Consider the following 22,719-nt stretch of genomic DNA (forward strand, 5'->3'; position numbering starts at 1 on the left):
GAATTTTGAGACTTGCAAATACATACAATGTAGATTTGGATTTTTTAAATTCTTCTTTGGAAACATTTAAAAAGACTGAAAAGATTGTAATTCATTAACTTATTTTTACGATTTTTTTTATTTTATTTCATATATTTTTTCCTTAAACCTAGCTTAGATTACTGTCGAATATATATGAGTGAACTTGTTAATTGAAGAGGTGAGTGCATGAAGGGGTTATGTACCAAAATGTAAAATTTCCGGCTTTCAGAGGGAATAAAGGAGTTATGTGTTATACTTTTTTCTGCGCTGAGTCCTGCTCTGTAGAACCTGTATTAGCAGAGATCCTAGAGCATGAAAGAGGTATGTTTTTAGAGCATTCGTAGTTTGCAGGGGATGAAGGGGATATGTAACATAAAAAAGCACATACTTCTAGTATGCACAAGTAACAAGTGTTTTCCTAGTGAAAGAAGGTGTTATGTTACAATAAATCGCACATACCTCCTCCATGAATTCATTCAATTATTCTAATATACTTTCCTCTCAGTGAATAAAGGGGTTATGATACACAAACACCACACATACCCCCTTCATGCATTAAAAGGTAAGACAGATGAATATTAAGAAAGAATGTATGTGTCAAAATATTGAACATAACCCCTTTATGCGCTATGAATTGCAATATTGTACTAAAGAGAAATAGGCATGTGTGAATCATACCTCCTTCATGCACCAGTCAGCTGCTGATAACCCAATAAACTAGTAACATGATGCTTGTTTAGTGTTGCTAAAAATTTGTGATTTTCATTGGTAGTTTCATATAAAGTTGGTGTTAATATTGTTATAATGGCTACAAGAGGCCAACGTATGTTAAACCTCGTTTTGTCATCTACTATTAACAAAGTAACTAAAAAAAGGAAAAGAAATCCTAATGAGTGGAAGAAAATCAAACGAATCTTAAACAGAGAAAGAGGCGAGTCCTACATAAACTCGAAAGGTGACCTCAAACCAGCTAAAAGCGTCTTTGTAGGGAACCTGTGTCCTGACAAATGTCGCTTGAAATGCTCAGAAGTTTTCACCTTGGAAGAAAGGGAACAAATCTTTTCGTCATTTTACAAACTAGACATTAATGCTAAGAACTCTTTACTATTTAGTTCAATGCAAAGAAGCATTCCACAAAGGAAGCGAACTGGTGCAGTCAATCATAAAACTGCGACATTCAAGTATACTGTAACTGTCGGGGGAAAACAAACAACTGTTTGTAAAAGGGCCTTTGTCAAACTATATAATATAGGCACAAAAAAGGTTGAATTAATCCAAGCCTCTATAAAGAGTGGTTTGGGAGCTCCTGCACCTGACAGACGGGGAAAACACAAGACCAGACCAAACAAAACACCAGATAATGTAGCGGCTTACATCATTCAGCATATCTCTAGTTTTCCTGCCGAGGAATCGCACTACTCAAGGAATAAGAATATTCACAAGAAATACCTTCCTCCATTACTTTCAATTCCAATAATGCACAAGCTATACCTCGAAAAGTGTTTAGCGGATAAGGTAGATGAACAGTTTAAAGTTAAAGAGTGCACTTATCGCTTCATTTTTAACAATGAATTTAACTTGTCTTTTGGACACCCTCAGAGCGATACCTGCAGTACGTGCGATTCAGGTGTTGCTAATGAAGAACATGTGGAGACCTATAAGTTGGCTTTCGAATCTCAAAAAGCAGACAGAGAAGAGGCCAGAAATTCATCCAATACTGTGTACATGACATTGGATCTGCAACAAACAATGCCTCTACCTAGACTTAGTACTTCTAAGGCATTCTATCTACGCCAGATGTGGTTTTACAATTTGGGATTGCATATCATAGCTAAGGATATTGATAGAACAATATGTTGCACATGGACTGAAAATCAAGCAGGCAAAGGTAGTAATGAAATTGTTAGTAGTCTTCTTAGAGCAATAGAAGTCGAAACTAATTTCAAAGAAAAGGATCACTTGATACTCTGGACTGATTCCTGCTCAGGGCAGAACAAGAACTTTTTGATGGTGTGTATTAATCAATACCTTGTTGGAAAAGGATATTTCAAGACGATTGATCACAAGTTCCCAGAGGTTGGTCATTCTTACCTAGATTCCGATAGAGATTTCGGGCGAATCGAAAAACGTTTGAGAAAACATCAAAATATTTACACTCCAGATCAGTATCGCGAAGTTATAGTATCTTCTAATAGAAAAAATATGGTGATTGATATGAAGGATCATTTCAGGGACACAGAAGATTTATCAAAAAGAATGAAGATTTTCAACAAGAAAAAAGATCTCTTAAAAGAAAAGGTCTGTTTCAGAGATGGCATCAAATGGTTTCGAACAGAATCTTTTGGATCATATCTCTTCAAAGAAACTTATGACGCCCACACACCCTTCAAAATGGTCATTCTTCACAAACAACCCAGAGATGACGATCCACCATCACTCCCGAATGATTTCGTCATCCCCAGGATCTTCAGAAAATTCAACTCAATGACAAAAGAGAAAATACAAAACTTGAAAGAACAGCTCTGTTTTGTTCCAGATCAACATAAATGGTTCTATGAACAAGTGTTGAATGAACAAGATGGAAACGTAGAATAATAAGTATGTTGAAAAGTGCTATGGTTTAGGAAGAAAGTGACAAGAGACTTGTGTCACTTTACGTTTTGATATTTCCAATGAAATGTGTTCTCTATTATACTTTGTTAAAATATGCATAACAAATACATTTTTCTGAACAGTTATCTAGTACTTATTTTTTCCTAACTACTAATCACATCACCCATAAGATAGCTAAAAATGTACATCTGCGTAAATGTATGAAGGAGGTGAGTGAACATACCTGTCTTTACAAGAATAAAAATAAATGAAAAATAAAATTTCCTTGTGAATAAAGGAGGTATGTACAAATTCTTTTTTATTTATACTTCAATAAGCAAATATTTAAGTTGATCACCATGCCAACATAATTTTATACTATTTAGGAGTACAATAATGTAATTTAGAGCAAAAATGTACATAACACAAAAAAGTTCCAGCCCTTGAACTTTGGGACTATTTATCTCAGAAAGACCTTTTTGTAACATAACCCCTTCATGAACTCACCTCTTCATTATTTTGTAAAAAATAGGCATTGCCTTAAATAAATAAATATGTAGAATTTAGTTAGTGAGTCATTCGTAAAATTGTTCGGCGAAAATCTGACAATAAATTATTTTTTGAAACACTTTGAAAAAGATAAGGATTCCGAATTGGTTTTGCCAGCTTAACGGTAAAGCTAGCAGAACCCACAGATTTTTAAACAACTCATGGAATGTCAGCTATGGAGATGACAGAAACTCGAAATAAGTATAAAATTCTCAATATATTTCTATCACTCCCACATTCGAAGAATTATTTCAAAGATAGTCACCCAAATATTTAATTCGAACGAGGAGCAAAACAATGTTCAATATCGTAATTAAGGAACCTAAATTGACCCTAAAATTATTAAAGTTGAAATTTTCGAAAAAGTGAAGCTCAACGGTAGAACTAGCAGAACCCACTTAATTAAACAACAGATCAAAAGTCAGCAATAGGAAGTTATAAAAGCCTAAAATAAGCCTCCTCAATATCTCAATATATTTTTCCCTCGCCAATAGTTGAAGAATATTTTTTGAAAATTATTCATTATTATCGCATGTTTGAGGTAGGTAATTACAAAATTATTCAATTCAAAAAATGGGGAAAAATGTTTAATAGCGTAATCAAGCTACCAGAACCCACGATATCTCCGTTGGATGAAGGGCAAAAAATTCTGTAATAGGGTACAAAAATAGACTGAAATAAATATGAAAATCCAAAGTGGTTCTGCTAGCTCATCAGGGGTAATTATACAAGGTGCCCCATTAGTGTGATAAAGCACAGTATCTCGCCTATAATGAGGAGTATATGATGAAAATTTTCAGAATAAAGTTTACTTTGTTGTTTATTTTAAAAATAATTTGGAATATACAGAGTGTTTCTTTGAGGCGGGGCAATACAAATCGTCATTTTTTTTTAATGGACCGCCTCTGTAAGTTTTTTCATCGTTGAACTGAGCAGAAAGTTTTATATAAGGAGGTATTACCTTATTTCGAAAATTTTGCGGCGTTGTCAAGTTATTGCTGAAAGAATGAAAATCTTGCAAACTGTTATTTCTTGAATTTCGCAAAACTCCGTGCAAAACACTTAATTATATCTACAGTGCTAAAATAATAGTAACCGGTTGCTTGTAAACTCGTTCATGGTGCGCAAATAAATGCGTCATGCGCATCTCAGTAAGGCAAGTGGTGCGCAATGAAAGTGTTATCAAAGAGGGCTACGATTTTGACTTTCAATGATCGATAAGTTTTAGCATAAAACAAATATTACTGTCATACAATTTTGTACTGGGGGCAAATAATAAAAATTGTTTATTAGCGACCAGAATTTATAATGAACGATATCCATACAGGCGACAACCCAGAAAAGAAGTTATGTAAATTGACCAAAAAACCGTCGCATGAGCATCTCTTAGAAATTGATGAATGACGTCAACTGTTATCCAGATTTGCTTAAAAGGGTCATAACTGATGACGAATCATGTGAATATGGTTATGACATGGAAACCTAATTCCAATCGTCCCAATGGAAAAGCCCAGGAGGACAATACTAAAAAAGCACGCCAAGTTCGATCAAATGTTGAAATTTTGGTCACTGTTTTGCTTTCTACCATGGTGTAGAGCATCAGAAGTTTTAGCCACATGGTCATACGGTTAATAAGGAGTATTATCTTCAAATTATGTGCCGCTTGCGAAAAGCAACACGAAAAAAACTTCCGGTATTGTGGAAAAACAATTCATGACTTTTGCATCACGATAATGCACCTGCACGATCACTCGTCATTGCTTGTTGGTAATTTTTTGGCTAAAAACAACACCGTAATCATACCTCAGCCACCGTATTCACCAGATTTGGCCCCCTGCGACTTTTTCCTGTTCCCAGTATTGAAAAGACCCAAGATTGATGAGACCAAAAAGGACATATCAGAACTGCTTCGAGGGTTGGAAAAAAACCCTGGGACAAATGTATTATAGCTGAGGGAGACTACTTTTAAGGGAGCAAAATAGAAATATATCAATGAATGAAAACTTTTTGAGAAAAATGGAAATTCACCTATTTTGAGCAGACCTCATATAAGAGTTGTTGTCCGAAAGTACTATTTCTTTTGTGTAATTCAATGTTTGCATGAAAGTAGTTGTTTCAAGAAGGCTCTTTCTTTCAGTTTGTATCTTACAGTAATTTATAGGCAAGATCTACACATCTTTGTAAAATTGCCCATCTCTCCTGAAAATATACCTCTCTCAACATATATTTATCTATCTATGAAAGTAATTTCGTTGAGTGATGGTGCATTGTTTTTTCATTAGCTAGAAATCCGAAGATGAATATTTCAGTCAAGTTTCAAAACAGAAAAATACAACAATAGAGAATATTTAATTCTTTATTTTACTAATGAGAAACAGTTACATATCTTAAAATTTAAACCAAGTTCTGAATTTTTAACATTTTGAAGTATGATTAACTAATAAACCGAATTTTCAACATTTTCAAGTATGATTGACTAATAAACTGAATTTTCAACATTTTCAAGTAAGGTTAACTAATAAACTGGCAGGCTTCTTCCGACTTCTACAGGATCTGCTAAACGAATGTTCACAACAGAAACTACAGGATATTGATTTCCAACGAATATTACTGCAATATGAACAGCACATCGCTCCATTAAATATTTCCATTTTAACATGGACTTTTCATCATCTGACATATTCGAAAAATCACGAGCCTAGAACAAGATTATGTTATTGTAGTATTTTTGACCTTGAAAATCAAGACAAAATCATATGAATATTCTGAAATATATTTCTTGAAATGCAAATCTCCAGCATAATATTCTAATATTTCCTAGGGATTTCCTTAAGAATATTGAACCAATTACATCCATTTTCATGCAACTTCAATACCTATTCCATTTTTTCACACAGAATAGATAATAATTTTAGATAATTTCAAATAAGTATCTATTTCAATTCAAAATAGAAATATTTCCCTCAAAATATTCATATATTTCCCTCAAAATATTCATATATTTCCATAGGATTTATTTGAGAATATTGAACCAACTACCTCCATTTTCATGTTAGGTTTATGACACTAGGAATATGTTAAGCCAAATCAAGCTGAGATTTCTGTTTGAACTTTTCATTTTGAATATAAAATATTCGCCTTAGTGCAAGTACGAGTACTGTACACAAACCACCTAAAGTAGTTTGTGGTACTGTAGGTAAATTTGCCTGTATTTGGGTTACATCAGGTATACGTACATATATACATAAACAGCAACTTCTCTATTCGATTCGACGATTCACCATAACAATTTTCCCCACTTTCTCAGCTCAATTTTCCTCGCTTTATCAACATTTTCATTGGTTGTTGATGTGCTGGATGCTGAGGCGCCCAGGGCGTACGTCGTCGTTCACATTTCCTCGACCTCCTGCGAAAAGCTTGTATCACTTGTAAACATTTTTCTGGCTCAGAGTACAATCACCGTATGCCATTGTCAACATTTCAAGTGTTTTTGAGCTCGGTAGTCGGTCGGTTCGCCGTGGGTGCTTTGTTCACTCACTCAAATCGACTGCCGTGTTGGTCGCTGGGTTCAAGCCCCAGGCTGAACGATCGATTTTCACTTGCTACCGCCAAACCCGTGTTAGGAATCACACGTTAAAAGGTAAGACCTCGTTAGTCCTTAGCTCGCACAAGTGTCGACTTCTTAGGTTTGTCGTTCGTAGGGGTGCGACAGCTAGATTTTTTTTAAACTTAATTCCATTTTTTACACAAAATTTGATGCAAATTTTTTGATCCATTTTTTTCAATAGCAGAAAATCACCGAACACGCAAAACACTTAACTTTTAAGCCTCTCACCAACAAACTAAACATACTCAACAGCTGAAAATGTAAACTTATCTTCGAGACGAGTGCACCAACAGAAAAAAATCGCTAATCGAATGTACCTACGTAGCCCGCGAAATTTGAACATCCACCTTATTTTTTGAACAGTTAGTATTAATAGTTATTTTTTATTGAATAAATGTAAGAACAATTACTGTTACACCCCTTGACTCAACGTCATAAATCCTGAGTTACTTGTAGCAAATAATTCTTTTAAAAGAAATTGCCCCGTTTTCATTTTGACATTTTTGCATGAATATAAAAGTAACCCTTTGACAAGTAGTTTGAATTAATGAAAGTTATTGTTATTTGAAAACAAAATGGGATGATGAAAATCAGAGATTAAACACTTACTGTACAACTCAATGCTTGTTCAACAACTTCTCCCCTAAATCGGCAATTGGTCAGTGTTCCAGTATGATCAGATAAAGTGATTTTAATATCAAATTTGAATTCTGGATCAATTACCTCATTTTCATATACTGTTGAACATTCGGAATTTTCACAAAGAGAACCTTTAATCGGCATCTTGCATTTTCCACTAAAATAAAAAGATACCTGTTTTGTAATGTGTATATTAACCAGTGACCTCCCCCCAAAAGGGAATGAAAATAAAAAAAGCACTTTTATTAAATTTGTCCTTTAAATGGCAGTTTGTTAAGTTGGATAACTTTTCTGTTGAATACTTATTTCACAGGTAAATGAAATCCGGACAAAAACATATTTTTTGTAGCTTATTAATCTTAGATCTAAGAGAGTTCATGTAGTCACAATAATGCCGATGGATATCTAAAAAAATTATAAAAATTCATCAAATTATCATGAATTACTATATAAACTCCCATTTTGAATATCTAAGTTTGATTTTTATGAGTAATACACTAAATTATCGCAAATAACAATGTTTTATATATTTACATTTCCAATTGAGATTTACTTAGCAGAATAGTTTTAAATATATGTTGTGATCCAATAATGGAATCGGAGAAAATTTCGGAAACATTGTCTGCTTATTTAAGTTAGAATATCGTGTTGATGAATCAGTTTTAGTACAGAAATAGCAGCGATACAAAGATGAAATGAAAAGTTGAATAAAATGATATTGAGATATTTACATACTTTTGTACTTAAGTTTTATTTTTGCATCGTATGGATATTTTGCGAATGTGTCACTTATTGCACTGTTCTAAAAATGTAATTTTCTCAACTATCTTTTGAAATATTTACATTATTATTGTAAATAATTTGAATTACAGTGTTTTGTTATATTACTAGTGAAATAAAGTTGAGTTTGATTATTATACAGTGTAGTCAATTATTGGTAAACCCACGGGGAAAAACGTAACAATATCTCATTCTTGATTTAAAATAAATCATAGATATTTACGCTTTTTCTTCATTTCACGAGCCAAATATTATATTGTATTCACTTGTGTTATGAGATAGGCCGTTTCAATGAAGTTATTCAGATCATCATTCATCAACGTATCGTCTACTTCAGCATTAACTGATTTGAAACTGAAAAATCTGCGTAACAGTGAATTGAGCAATGTTTAAGTGATTTCAGAATGGTAGAGGTATACAAGGTGAAAAGAAGAGGTCCAAGAAATGATCCTTGTGGTACCTCTGATATGATGTTCATAGTTGTAGAATAAATATTGTCAATACATTTTGTTTCCGGTCCAATAAGGTATTTTCAAATAACTGTATTGCATGTTCTGATAAACCCATATAATATAGAATAGCCAATCACAGTGAATGATTGAGTGTATCGAAAGCAAGACTAAAATGTAGGAGCACTGAAACAGTACGCAAACCTTGATCTCTTGCTCTTAATAATGTCATCCATTATATGCAAAAGAACAGTGGTGCAAGTAACATTTACTGAAATCAGATTTAATTACAGGAAGTAATGAATAGTTATTGAGATGTGCTTTCGACTTATATTCTATTATAGAAAAATTGCATTGTAATACAGCTTTCGTTCAATCAAAGCACACAAGTAACGTTAAGAAATACGTATTTGAAAAACCATATACTTTTTTTAACATATGTTTTTTACCTCGAAGAGGGGTGTTACTTTTCTTATCTTTTATATAGTTACTATAATGAAAAACCCACATGATGGTTTATTCATCCATACTGTAATATCCTGAAAGTATATCAATTCATTTATAGAGAAATCTTAACATAATACTGCAGTTATAATAGTACACACAAATTATTTGCATATTCGTTCCAAGAATTATTCGAAATTTTTCGTTTCTGAGAAAATTAAAATTGAGTTTTCTGAAAACTTTATTATTTTGCTGCATGGTCGAAACCAGAGCCCAAAAACAGCAATGTTGATCCAACACCAGACAAAGCTGCTTTGACATGCCATAAATCTCAGCAATGGTGTTAGGCTGATTTACGAATTCATTTTTGGAATGTCCTTGAAAGACTAGCCTGAGTAGAGGCAGTGGCATCTCCCCTTAGGAAGATGCCATCCATGGGAACGCAAGAACACTCAATCCACGAATATCGAAGATGAACGAGGCTTCTAAAGCGGATCAAATCTAGTTCGGCAGCACATACAACACATTTTCTGCACCAGTCCTTGACGTCGGTTTGACAATTAACTCAGTAAGACCGTCGTCTTACTTTCTGGAGGGTCTGTCTGGCACCTTTCTTCTCCACTGTCTTCAGACTTCAACACACGTTTCAGAAACCTATTTTCCAAGGTGAGGGAGTTCAATTGGGCCCAGTAGGAATTAACCGCTGGCGAATAACCTGCAACCTCCTGCCACGATGGTCTTTGATTACCTTTCTTCCATCCGATGACTAAACCAAGATCTGGGTCTTTCTCTTAGTCTTCTTTGATCTTATTGTCCTGCCAGTTGTCGTCTACAACTGTAGTCTACAAATAGCAGCTTCCTTCTCTTCTGCTCGTCGGCAATGTGAGCAGTCATCGGGGCATGGTCTCCGTGACAGGGCTCTGCGTTTTTTACGGAGGCTTGCTGGATACAGATTGGATTTGCAACAGACCTCCTTGGAAAGCCTCGTCTATGTTTGATATTCGTTGATATTTCTATTAATTCCACAGATGGTGACTTCGAAAGGAAGGATGTCATTCATTAGACCTGCCCTTCAATGCATTCGTTGTTCAGTCTAGCATCTCTGATGAGACATATTGCGGGTCGAACCAGTGCTGTCTGGGAAGTGTTTGGGAGAACTTCAATGATATTTTGGAAGCGAAACAATTCAAATACTTGATTTCTTTCAATCAAAAGAAGCATAATTATATGTATAAGAACATAGGCTTTCACGACCGGAGTCATGATAAAAAAACAAAATCCGGGCTACAGGCCGTGGTCGAATGGAACCTGAAGTATCAATCGTTTCGTTTGTTACTGCGGCTGATATCATCAGTGACATGTGCGTTGACTGCGAGGCCTCGTCCTCGCAGTCATGATATTTGACTCATTATATTTGCTACAGTAGCAGACGAAATGTTTGGTACTTCAGGTTCCATTCCAGTACCACCTACCAGCCATGATTTTGTTTTCTTTAATAGGTATCTGTAATTTGCACATGTATACATCAACTAATGTTTCCTTAATATTTTTTTAAACAAATTAGAAATGGTGAAGAAACTGACAACTAATTCATCGATAGTGTTAGCAGGCGATTTCATTATGAATTTTGCTGATTTTGATCAAATCACAGTAGAAATGAAATATCCACCTATTCAGAATCTATGTTATGAACTAGGCTACATCTTTAAAAAGCTAGACAAAAAACCACTAATAGAAATCTGGGTGCTTGCATAATATTACGTGGAAATTCACAAAATTAATGTGCCCTTACAGTTACAAATTAATGTTGAAAATTTCCATGGGATCAAAACAAGTATCTAGTTTTACCATCTGCATTCGACAAATGTATCTCAAATAAATCAAATAATCTGGTGGAAGTTAGTTACCTTTGTTTCACAACTAATTTTTTGCTTCCTTCATCCTTCAGGTTACTTATATTTTTACTTCTTTGTAGCAAGATATTACAAGAAGTGAATGAGTACACGTAAAAGCTAAATAGTGGAAAATGTATACAAACCATGTTATCATTAGTGTTTGTGAAAGACCATCCAAATCCAGGTTGGAGACAAATGCAAAAAGCAATGCCGTAAATTGCTTACTTCCAGATCTGACCTCTTGTAGACTGGCATTTATTTTATCTTGAATTTGTTTCACGCTCATTATATCACGAATTGTACTAGCTGGAATTTTATTTAACATTTTATGGAACATTTATTCTTCAATCAATATATTGCATCTTCCCAATCAGAAAAATGCCCATAATAAAAAAAAAGACTCAACATACAAAATCAAATACTGAGTGCAAATGATTCTTGTAATACTTTAACGACAAGTACTTGTAATCTTTCATTTATTCATATACAAATGGATTCCATGGATGTTAGTGAATAATGAAGAGCTGATTTTAATACCTTTGACAATGTTCTACAATTTGCTGAATTGAAAAACTTTTTTAGGTCTCAATTTTTCATTTTATTTTGAAATTAGGATTGTGGAATTCTTAAGTTTTTCAAACTATTATCAAATATTCAAATACTCCATCTTTTATATTTTTTATCGTGAATTTGATTTTGTTTGTTTATTATGTGCAATATTTTTGAAAGAAAACACTTACGGTCTGGTAATGTGGTTAAGAACTGATCTACAATCTCAAAAGTTTCAATAGGAGCATCTTTTGCATAATCAAGCAGTAGCTGAACTTCTTTACCTTCGGGATTCTCAGTAACTATAGTACGATTAGATACTTTGGCAATAAACTGTCTTTGAAAGTTTGACCACAGTACGATCAAGTCGGTAAAAAATAAGGCAGTGAAACGAGGTGTCCATTTTTCTGACCTTAAAAAAATATTTCTTACATTTCAAATTTTTGTATAACTCTTTTTCGTTGGTTTGAACCAGGAGTTCTCAAACTTTGTAGTAGTTTTGACAGTTGTTGGATACGTTTTTGAACTTCTTCAAGTAGTGACGCTAGTCCCGTGAGTTGGGCTACCTATCGGGCGCGTCCCCAAGTGGCGGTTAGAGGAACGGTCATGGGACTGGAGACCCTGTCCCGGAAGCCAATGTGGCCTTACGGACGTGGTCGCCGGACTCCTGGTCAGTGGCAGAAATAAATAGAGTGAGGGGAACTAAAAATTCCCAAAAGCCTTTGCAAAACATGCCACCGTGGACCAGCCTACAGCTGAATGGCCGCAGGGTGATATGCGAATACGAACGATCCCCTTGGGGAACTGGGCGAAACCTTATTGTAATCAGCCTACCTCTGGTAATGCGGGGCTCTGCCAGAGGTGACCAACTCTTCCCTTGCTACTCGTTGGAGCACACATGAATGAAACAAACACAAAAATAGAAACAACAAAAACAAAAACCAATGTCGAGGCTGGACAGAAGTTCTCACCTCAATCTAAGGCAGTGGCTGGGAATGAACAGAAATGTCCACCCCAATCTACTGCTTGGAATGAGGCTGGACATAGCAGATCACCTCGTGATGTGATACAAAGGCCAAGGCGTAAGCGTATTTGCGGCGCCGAGGTCAAAAGGAGAAAGGAAGCGAAAGAGGCAGGAGTGGCAGCAACTATAAGTGCACCCTCCTCCTCCCCCACTCCACCTCAAACAGCAAGGGCACTTCCTGCGGCGGGCGCCAAGAGCTCCGCCTTGAATAAAGGCAAGGACCCGGCTGCCCCTGCAGGAAAGCTCCCTCACTTGTGCACCTCCACGGAGGGAACTCCAAGAAGGTTGAAGAAGCCGCGCAACGACAGTAATGTCGCTGCACCTTCCAAAACCTTCGCAGAGGCCACCGTGAGACACCTGAAGATTGCCAAAGAGAGTATGTATTCGGCGACTCTTGGCCTACACCTGCCAATATAAAGGGGATGTCTCCTAGTGACCTGTCCACCTTCCTGGAAAGGACAGGATGAATGATGACCTAGGAGGACAACTCCTCAGGAGGATGTACAATGGGTCACAAATGGCCTAAGTGCTGTGGGTCTACACTCACCCTCCCTACTCTACAGATACAGAGATAGTGATGCTAGTGAATGTGCGAAAACAAAGTGCCGCAAATATGACCAGTCATACATACCTTCAAGTCGGTTTTACTGAACTAGCAAACAATTTGTTTTCAGATTGATTCGTCCGTTACTTCATGAAGACCAATAGTAATTTCATAAACTACACTTTACGATTTAATCTCCACAATTTTAAAAAATAAAGTTTGTGGAAATCAAATCGTAAGGTGTAGTTTATGAATTAGCAAACAAACCACAATGTGTGATGTAATTTATTGAATTTGTAATATATGTCAGTTACCTTCAGCACTACAATACTATCGGTAGTAAGTATGCACATTTTGCACATATTTCCCCGTCACGACCCAGTAATGTATATGTGTATTCGATATACATTTTTCAGTAATATATACGACATACTGAAGTGTATGTTTTTTCCTTGAGTGATATGTAGTGAAGTGTTGTCAGCATATCAGCCAAAAGCATGAAGCCTTCCGAAATTAAACATTTTGCTTTGATAGACAAACCAGTAGAATTTTTCCAAAAAAAACATCAAGACATATATAGTTCTTAAGAAATCTACTCTGGAGCGGGCGACTTTTGATGTAGTTCACTATCTTGACAGCTTGATTTAAAACTTGTCGTAATTCATCTGGCATTTTCTTGACTGTCAAGCAGTGTACCCAGCTTGAATTCGGTATAAATGATTTCAACCTGAAATTCAATCCACTCGTCTTTTCTGCAGCGGCCTTTGTTCCATCACTACAAATTGAAATGCATTTCTTCTAATCAATTTCGAAAGGTTCAGTTGCTTTAACGAGCATCCCATAAAGAATTTCACTTGTTGTCTCATTGGGTAGGGACTTACAAAACAATACATTTTCATGAATACATACACCGGAGTCATACCGGATGTAGCACAAAAACTGAGCATAGATGACAATATCTGGCGACTCATCCAACTTTAGCTATTTCTGAATATATTCAATATCTACAACCATGTCAGATATTCGTTTTGATACGTGCCAAGACATATTGATATCCATTTCAACCCCACCAATAAATGTATTGAAGCAGACATTATTATATCCGATTCATAGAGATTCATTTTTTTGGAGAATATCGATGCCTGGGTTTTCGTGGCATTTAATGGAACCTGGTTACTATCACCCAAATTCGAAATCACCTCTAGATCCTTATTAAAATATGCAACGTCCGCTACCAGTGAAGATGTGCATCCGCAGCCGATGTCCTGGTATCCAAACTGAATGACGAGTCAAGTGTGATGTCGTCAGCAAAGTAATATATTGGATTCTTGGTTTTTCCAATAAGTCGTTGATATACAATAAAAAGAGGGTTGAAAACAATATGGATCACTGGGAAACACAAGCATTGATGATAAAAGTATTCGAGAGATATCCATCGACGGCCTTTTGCGGGAGACGTTTTTTAGGAAGTTGGAGAGCCATACACAAAAATGATCCGACAAGGTTGATGGCAAACCCGAACTTTCCACTTTTTCAGTGATGAAAAATGGTTGAAAAGGGACCAGAGAAAAATGGTCTGTATGCTCAAGACAGGGTAAATGCGTTTGTAAAATTTGTGTTTGAAACACAAGAGTTAAGAAAGAAGATTTTGAAAATTGTACAATTACTAAGAGTTTATAGAGTTTGTGCCGAGTATTGGCGCCATATGTTTTGTCCTAGTATCATCTCATCTCGAAGCTCTAATTGAACATTTGACACGTGACATTCCAGTTAAAGATATGAGGGGTCTGGTGAGTAGTCAATCCGGTCAGTGAGCAAGCCGTAACAAAACCTGAGCTAAGTGCTTGTCTTCGTGATCGACTGCTAGAGATTTCAAGTGATCAGTCAGCAAAACTAACTTTTAACAATGCTTGTATCGACAAATTTTGGATAGGTATTAAAAGGGAATACCCAGAAGTGTCCATAACAGCCACAAAAACTTTGATGCTATTTCATACAAGTGTGAACAAGGATTCTCTATGATGGTGAATTTGAAAACAAAATAAGAAATCGTTTGGCATTGGAAAATGACATTGTTTTTTGTGTTACAAAACTCATTCCAGACATGAAAAAATTGGTCAATTCCATACACGGATTGTGGATTAAAACTAAGAAATCCGAAACTATTGTTGCCAGGATATCATGATTTCCTGTAGTTAATAAAAATTCCACTCTGTGAGAAGCTAATGAATTTGGAAAAAATATTTTGCTTGAAATGTCTAAAATACAAAATGTACATCTTCTACAAAAGTCAAATCATCACCATGGTTATGGCATGTTGCAGAACAAGCAGTACCTAAGTTACGTAGGTATGTGCATGTGAAGAAACAATATGTTACTTTATTCGGAAAAAAAATAGTTTCGTGTTTCTCGCATGGTTGACGAACTTCCTGAAATCTCGAAGCTTGACACACAAAACATCTCTATTTCCTAAATGAAATAATGTACTATTGGGGCAAGTTGAAGTCAAAAATATCTGCTATGTTAGTAAATCCGAAGTCAAGGGTTAAGGGGCGTTTGCATCTTAAAGTGGGCAGCTTATATATTTGCAAAAATATCAGTTCTACCTAGTTCAACCGCATTGTATTTATTTGGCTCTTTCAATATATGAGGTACCTATATCTTTTGCGTTCATAAAATAATTACAAATTGGTGGGAGATCATTTCTTTCTACAAGTAGGTACTCTTTTTCCGAAATAGCTAATATGTATACTTATGAGTAATAAGTACGCAAGAACAAAAATTCAATGTCACGCCACGACTGAAAAGTGTTTTCACTAGATTATTTTCCAGGTTTCGATCGTTGTAAAAAGGATGTTCTATAGAAAACACTCTGTAACTTGATGAAATTTACCTGTTTATAATGTCAGGATCCCAAATATCTATTTTCAAACTGGGGCATGTGTGATCAAACACTTCCACAGTACGAACCAGCATAATCTCATTTGTTTTCGAGGTTATCGTTCGAACTTGTCCCAAGCCTCGAACTACCGCCAAAACATCAATAAAATCTGGAAAATGGTACAATTTAAATAATAATAGAATAACAGAGGTAATTTTTACCTTTTATTGATGCTCCACTGTTATGAATATCTCGAAGGGGCAAAAATCCGGCAATGGGTTTTGTTGGGAATTTGAGCAGAGGTAGGTAGTCCACTGACATTCCAGCATGATGAACAATAGATGATTTTTCATTGAGGGTAAGATTATAAGGCGAAGTTACCATAGGACGAAATTGTTCACTAGTATCATTCAATATTCTTACGTTTATTTTGGGATTAATGATTTCAACTAGAAATTATACATAGTAAAGTTCGGAAAACTCTATCGTAGTCACTGGAATAAGTTTTGTGAAATGGGTGAACAATGGAGACTGAGACGAAGCCGTATGAAAAAAATTGATACACCCCTCTACACCATCCCTTTACTCATAATTTTCATAGACCTTTTGCGGAATGTGTATTGAATATTGAAATTATATTCTGAGAATGCATATTATGAGTAAATAATGGATATTGAGTCGATCCGTATAGAAAAAAATTGATTCATCTCTCAACACCCATACTTTACTCTTGGAATTTTCGAAGATTTTTTGCGGAATGCATATTGAATAATGAAATTATTTTCTGCAAATGCATATTCTGAGTGAAAATTGAACACTGAAACGATCTATATAGGAGAACACTCGATTCAATACTTAGGAATGGGTATCAAATATCAATACCATTTTCTGAAAATCCTTACTCTAGGTTTATAATGAAAATTGAGACGATCTATATGAAAACGTTTGATTCACCCCTCAATTTATACATACATATACATTCAATTTTATCGTGCATATACTTGAGTTAGAAACGCCTTTCATCGTGCATACAAAAAATATAATCATAGGATAAGAAAGGAGGCCAAAAGCTTCACGTTGAGCTAGCAGAAGCAGAAATCATGATATCTCCGTTAATTGAAGAGCAAAACATTTTGTAATCGATTCTGAAAATAAGCCTAAAATTATGGAGTAAAAATAAATACAAGAATTGAAAAAGCTCCAACCCGTTCAACAGGGGTCTCAATACATTTTCATGAAATAGTTTCAATATTTATTACCCATTCCGTAACATTTCTCGGAAAATGATGAGAGTAAAGTGAGGGTGTGAAGGGATGAATGTTTTTTTTTCTGTGAAGATCATCTGAATTTGAATCATTCACCTGCAATACGCATTTTCAGAAAACAGTTTGCAATTTATTCCATTCCGCAAAATTCATCAGAAAATTTTTTAAGAGTAAAATGGGGGTGTGAAAGGATTAATCCATTTTCTCCTATACATATCATCTAACTTTTCTTGATGTACTCACAATAGAAAATGGTTTCAAAATTCAATACCCATTTCGCAACAATTTTCCGAAAATGAGGGGAGTAAAGGAGTAAATCATTTTTTTTTCTGCATAGAGCGCCCCGATTTCCATTATTCATTCAGGATATGCATTCTCAGAAATTATATTCAATATTTAAAATCCATTCTGCAAAAATTATTTCAGTCAATAAAATAGGTACGCCCGTGAATTTTTTGGTATACAGGATGTTTCAAACTCGATCCTCACCATTGGGATCTGTGAAACTATGAGAGATACGAAGATGGTTAAATTGGGGCAAAGTTGCGCATTTACCTGACTAATAGTATGCCTTTGAGATAGATAGTTCTGAAATTCCGAGTATATCCGGAGATATCCGAAAAAAACAGAAATTTTGGAAAATGGTTTTTATTTTTTTCTGACTTAATTTTTTGAAGGATTCGAAAATAAATAGCAGTTAAACATTGCCACTTTTTCCCTGCTACATAATGGTGTTTTCAGATTTGCTATTCGACGTTTCGTCTTCCGGCCACCATCATCAACTTTTTTTTATGAGCGCTACATAGGATTCTTTCTGTTTTGAAAGTTATCGTTCTTTTTCGAAAAATTGGAGATATTGAAAAAATTAATTCTTATCATAATAGGCTTTGACTTTGATGTTATTGGATCAAAATCTTACCGAGTTTGGTTCGTTTGAAAAACCAATGAAAAAATACGGAGACAGAATCAACAATCAAAATTTGATAAATGAGGTGTGTACCTATGAGGTAGATTAGACATTGTGTCCTGTTCAATTAAAATAGAACTTTGATCAAATAACAATAATTAACTAAAATGTAAAGAAAAAAGTAAATCACAGCAAATGCTCAAAATGTTGGCCTTGTTCATGATAACACAACTGTGCCCTTCTTCGAATATTATTCACTGCACGATTAATTTCCCTCCTCCTCAATCTTCCAAACTCTCTAACAATGCTGTGTTGAAGGTTTGAAGGTCCTCAATATTTCGATATTACCTCTGACCATAAACTCTATTTTTCAGTGTACCCCATAAAAATGTATCCATAACACGTAAGTCTGGAGATCTTGTTGGCCACCTTACCAGCCCATTAGTCCCTATCGATTTATCACCAAACCTTTCAGTCAGGTAATTAGATACTTGTCTGGTAGTGTGCGGTGGAGCACCATCATGTTGAAACCAGATGTTGTTATAGTTAGCCAAAGGTAGATCATCCAAATAGTCTTCAAAAATCGACATTAAAAACTGGTGATAGGTTTCTCCATTCAGAATTCCGTCAAATAAATGAGGACCCAAAATTCTTTCTTTGTAAATTCCTGCCCACACGTTAATACTAAATTGCACTTGAGGTCGCATTTCTCGGAACTGTCTGGGGTTGTTTGTGCTCCAAATGTGTTCGCTATTTCGGTTAAATATCCCACAATTCGTAAAAGTGCTTTCATCTGTCCAAATTACATTTTCCAGGAAAACAGGTGTTATTAGCCAATTACAAAATTCTAATCGCCTTTCGGGATCACCTGGATGCAATTTTTGAGATATGTGTATTTTATAATAGATATGTGTATTTTCAAACAGCTTTTTTTGAGATGTCTCCAAGCACTTGTATGACAAATATTCATTTCAGAGGAAATTTGAGGTGTAGATTTTCCCTGGTTCATATTTATATGCAAATTATTAATTTTTATTGAAAAGGACACAATGTCTAACTTACCTCATACATTCCTCATTCATCAAATCTTCTTTAGTTTCCTGGTCCATTCTGTCTACGTATTTTTTTCCCGGCTTTTCAAATGAACCAAACTCGGTGAGATTTTTATCCAATAACTTGAACATAGTTCGATGTGGTGGTCGTTTTTCGGGATAGGTACAAGTTTAAATACATTTCCGATGTCCTAACAGTGTTTCTATCGTATTTGTAATATATTTGTATCATATCTCTTTTTTCTTCATTCGTGAAAGCCATTTTTCGCCAAAAATTCAATGACTTGTACAATAACAAAATGTCATTGAGTGTAACAAATTGAAAGTCCAAATTTAGAAATATCAAAGTCAAAGCCTATTATAATAAGAATATTTTTTTTTCAATATCTCCAATTTTTCGAAAAAGAATGATAACTTATGATACATATCATTGAAAAGGTAAAATCTGGTTCTATTCAAAACAGAAAGAATCCAAAGTAACGCCCATACGAAAAAATAAAGTTGATGATGGTGGCCGGAAGACGAAACGTTGGATATCAAATCTGAAAACACCATTATGTAGCAGGGAAAAAGTGACAATGTGGAACTGCAATTCATTTTCGAATCATTCAAAAAATAGTCAGAAAAAAATAAAAACCATTTTCCGAAATTTCTGTTTTTTTCTGGATATCTCCGGATATACTCGGAATTTCAGAACTGTCTCAACGGCATATTGTTAGTCAGGTAAATACGCAACTTTGCCCCAATTTAACCATCTTCGTATCTCTCACAGTTTCCGAGATCCCAATGGTGAGGATCGAATTTGAAACACCCTGTATGGTTCCTATGCTAAGTATTTCCCAATAAACGGGGCCGTTCTAGGCGAGGACAAACTTGGGAACTGTCCACATGGTAGCGAAACGGAAAGATGTGAAAATGAATCATTTTTTTAACAACTATGTATGAACCGTATTCGATAGTCTTATTACTGAAGTAACGATTTTTACTGAATTCATAATGCCATGTATTTTATAAATCCATAAAGTTCTGCAAAAGTACATATTTTTGAAAACAACGATGGGAAAGTTAAATCCGGCCCTTTAGGCACAGTATTCTCTAACTATAGGTATGGATATATTATGCTTCATAGGAAACCAATGAGCTTCTCGTTTGAATTTTAGTAGTTTGATATAAAAAACATCATTCAAAATTTTCTAAACTTACCAACATCTCCAGTACGAAACTTTTCGTTTGCCTGAAATATCACTTCGCTAGGTCCCCAATAAGTAATATTTATGTAGTCTTGCGGAGAGTCACGGAGAGTGAAATTCCAAACCCCTCTATAAACTTCAACAGATGACTTTTTGTCAAGAAATTTACGTGGTCTTTGTTTACCAATAATTATCCCAACAATTAAAATATTATCCAAATATGGATGCAGTCTTCTTAAATTAACTTTTTGTAAAGCAACGCTAGTGTCGTTCATTTTTACTAAAAACTCTTTCTGCAAATATTTTGTTTCATTGACTCGTATTGTACTAAGGCTACTTGATGTGCGTACTTAAATGTCTAATCCGGTTTCATGTTCAACCAATAGGAAACAGAGATAGTGGATGCAAAGTGAATCAGACAGAATCCACGAATTTCCATCAAATTTAAGTTTTATTCTACTTCTCTACGAACTTGATTGTAAAAGTAAACATTGATGAGTCCGTAAACAAGAATAGGATCGTATATGTTTGGTTATGATGACAAATAAGGTACAATCAATTTAAAATTCAAAAAGGCAGAAATTTTAAATAGGTTTCAATTCTCCAAAATTGCACATATAGGGATGAAATTTGGCATTAACATAACATTTTTTTGAGTGTCATTTAATCAGAAAAAATAGAGCTTTTTTCGCGAGATATTGCGAAAGGACTTTTTGCACAAACCTCACTGATTTTTCACAAAAATAGTCTCTTAGCTTGCAAAAAAACACACATTCGAAAAAAGAGGTTAATTAACTGCCAAAATATTTTTTTCAAAAATTCGCCACCCTATAATTTATCAAATTTTCCCGAAAACTAGTGGGGAGTATTAGAACTTTACATACAAAGCGGTGTTAAATGGTGAATATGAACGTTTGAACTTGTTGGAGCACTGAGAAGCTGAGCGAGGTAGAGGAGAGGTAATAGAGACGTTGGGCTCGGTGTGTTTGTTACTCGTTAAAAATATTTCCATATCTTTGTCGTCTCTGAACCGATTTTGTTGATTCTTTTTTTATCTGGGGTAACCCGTGAAAAAACTAACATATGGCATATTAGTTTTGCCAAAAAAATGAATTAGGTATTGTGGTAGTAACAAATATGGTTTTGAAAATGAACCGACCCAATTTTCAAAATTGAAACTATGCAGGGAGCTCCCTGTATACTCAAAATAAAAGACTGTTGAAATTGGAAGGTGTTTTCGATTACAAATTAAGAAGGCAGCAAAATTACCAGTAAAAATGGGGGTTTCAACTGTGTCGTAAAGCACGGTTCGGACGTAATGACTACTGACTCAATTTTAAAAATTCGATTTTGAAACAGCAAGCAGCTTTCTGTGAACTCAAAACTGAAGAACTACGTTATTATTCGGCGCGAAGCCCATGCTTTTTCAATAATAATGATAATTAGAGGTGGGTCCAATTATAGTTGAATACCTAGCAGTTTCTCTGTTTACAGATACCTTTTGATATAAATCTAAAAAAACTACGGGAAAATAAAGCCACTATAAACCTCAAAAGTTATCAACAAAAAACTTGTTTTCAGCTAATCACTCATTAATTGAAATTAAAATGATATGGTCATGAATAATAAAAATCTATACAATAAATCATATTTTTATAATATACTAATGATTAATTCATTTTTCATATTCATTATTCATTGTACATTCTTCAATATTGATCCAATGAAACTTGAAAAATATTTTTAAAATTGCTATGATTAACTATGAAATGGAAATTATATATTACCTATACACCATCTTTACTACAAATTAAAAAAATCAATCAGAATGGGTTCAAAATACATGAAGCTATTAAAATTTTTTCCGAAAGCCGAGATTTTAAAGTCATTTACTCAACCGTGAGTGAGCTCAAAGTTTAAAGCCCATATTTACAGTTTGAAATCATGTTTTTGCAAAAAACGTAAAGTTCAAGTATTCCACTAGTTTTTTGCGAAAATTTGAACCCCTAATATTCATAAATCAAAAGTGACGAAATAAAAAAAATCTCAGCTCCTACTTGAGCCTGGATATTAATGTGTGTTGAAAATGTTGATGGAAAATAGATTTCTTGAACATTCACAAAGTTATGTGCAAAAAACACTCCGAAACTAACATACTTTTTAGGCACCACTTTGAGGGTGGGAAAAAAATAGATGTCCCGTTTTGAAGATGGTAAAGAGTAGGTCTTGAAGAAGAAAATTCACAAAAATATAAATCTCCTCTTGGATGTACTTAGGACTTCAATTTCCACGATACATTTTACTCGTTATTTGCGAACATTCGTTATATCT

The 22,719-nt window shown here is 34.7% G+C and overlaps 2 protein-coding genes across 3 annotated transcripts; one reads left to right on the forward strand and one right to left on the reverse strand.

Annotated features, from left to right (window-relative positions):
- Positions 1 to 51: 51 nt before the first annotated feature.
- Positions 52 to 20,748, reverse strand: hdm (meiosis specific with OB domains hold'em). 2 transcript variants are annotated; one of them, XM_074170614.1, is made up of 7 exons: positions 20,402 to 20,748; positions 16,196 to 16,423; positions 15,987 to 16,143; positions 11,717 to 11,937; positions 11,120 to 11,282; positions 7,379 to 7,565; positions 52 to 75 (listed from the first exon to the last, which is right to left on the reverse strand). In XM_074170614.1, exons 1-7 carry the CDS (start codon positions 20,661 to 20,663, stop codon positions 67 to 69), a joined length of 1,227 nt encoding a protein of 408 aa, XP_074026715.1. In that variant the 5' UTR covers positions 20,664 to 20,748; the 3' UTR covers positions 52 to 66. The 2 variants fall into 2 exon arrangements, with proteins under 2 accessions (XP_074026715.1, XP_023012700.1); XM_023156932.2 differs by lacking the exon at positions 52 to 75 and adding an exon at positions 5,506 to 5,860 and having other exon boundaries at positions 20,402 to 20,743.
- On the forward strand, positions 826 to 2,755 carry LOC141480600 (uncharacterized). Its single transcript, XM_074170790.1, has one exon. The coding sequence runs from the start codon at positions 826 to 828 to the stop codon at positions 2,614 to 2,616; it is 1,791 nt and encodes a 596-aa protein (XP_074026891.1). The 3' UTR covers positions 2,617 to 2,755.
- Positions 20,749 to 22,719: the final 1,971 nt, after the last annotated feature.

This window comes from Leptinotarsa decemlineata, unplaced genomic scaffold (assembly GCF_025532065.1).
Source record: "Leptinotarsa decemlineata unplaced genomic scaffold, Ldec_3_MD MMD2_P_RNA_scaffold_9, whole genome shotgun sequence".
Lineage (NCBI taxonomy): Eukaryota > Metazoa > Arthropoda > Insecta > Coleoptera > Chrysomelidae > Leptinotarsa > Leptinotarsa decemlineata.

Bases quoted from the DNA above. Each gene is read 5' to 3' on its own strand.
- LOC141480600 (XM_074170790.1), top strand. From the start codon at position 826: ATGGCTACAAGAGGCCAACGTATGTTAAACCTCGTTTTGTCATCTACT.
- hdm (XM_023156932.2), bottom strand. From the start codon at position 20,663: ATGAACGACACTAGCGTTGCTTTACAAAAAGTTAATTTAAGAAGACTG. The intron at 16,424-20,401 runs GTAAGTTTAGAA...TATAATTTCTAG, and splicing joins GTTTCGTACTGGAGATGTTG to TTGAAATCATTAATCCCAAA. The intron at 7,566-11,119 runs GTTTGTATACAT...TTTTTATTTTAG, and splicing joins CAAACACTAATGATAACATG to TGGAAAATGCAAGATGCCGA.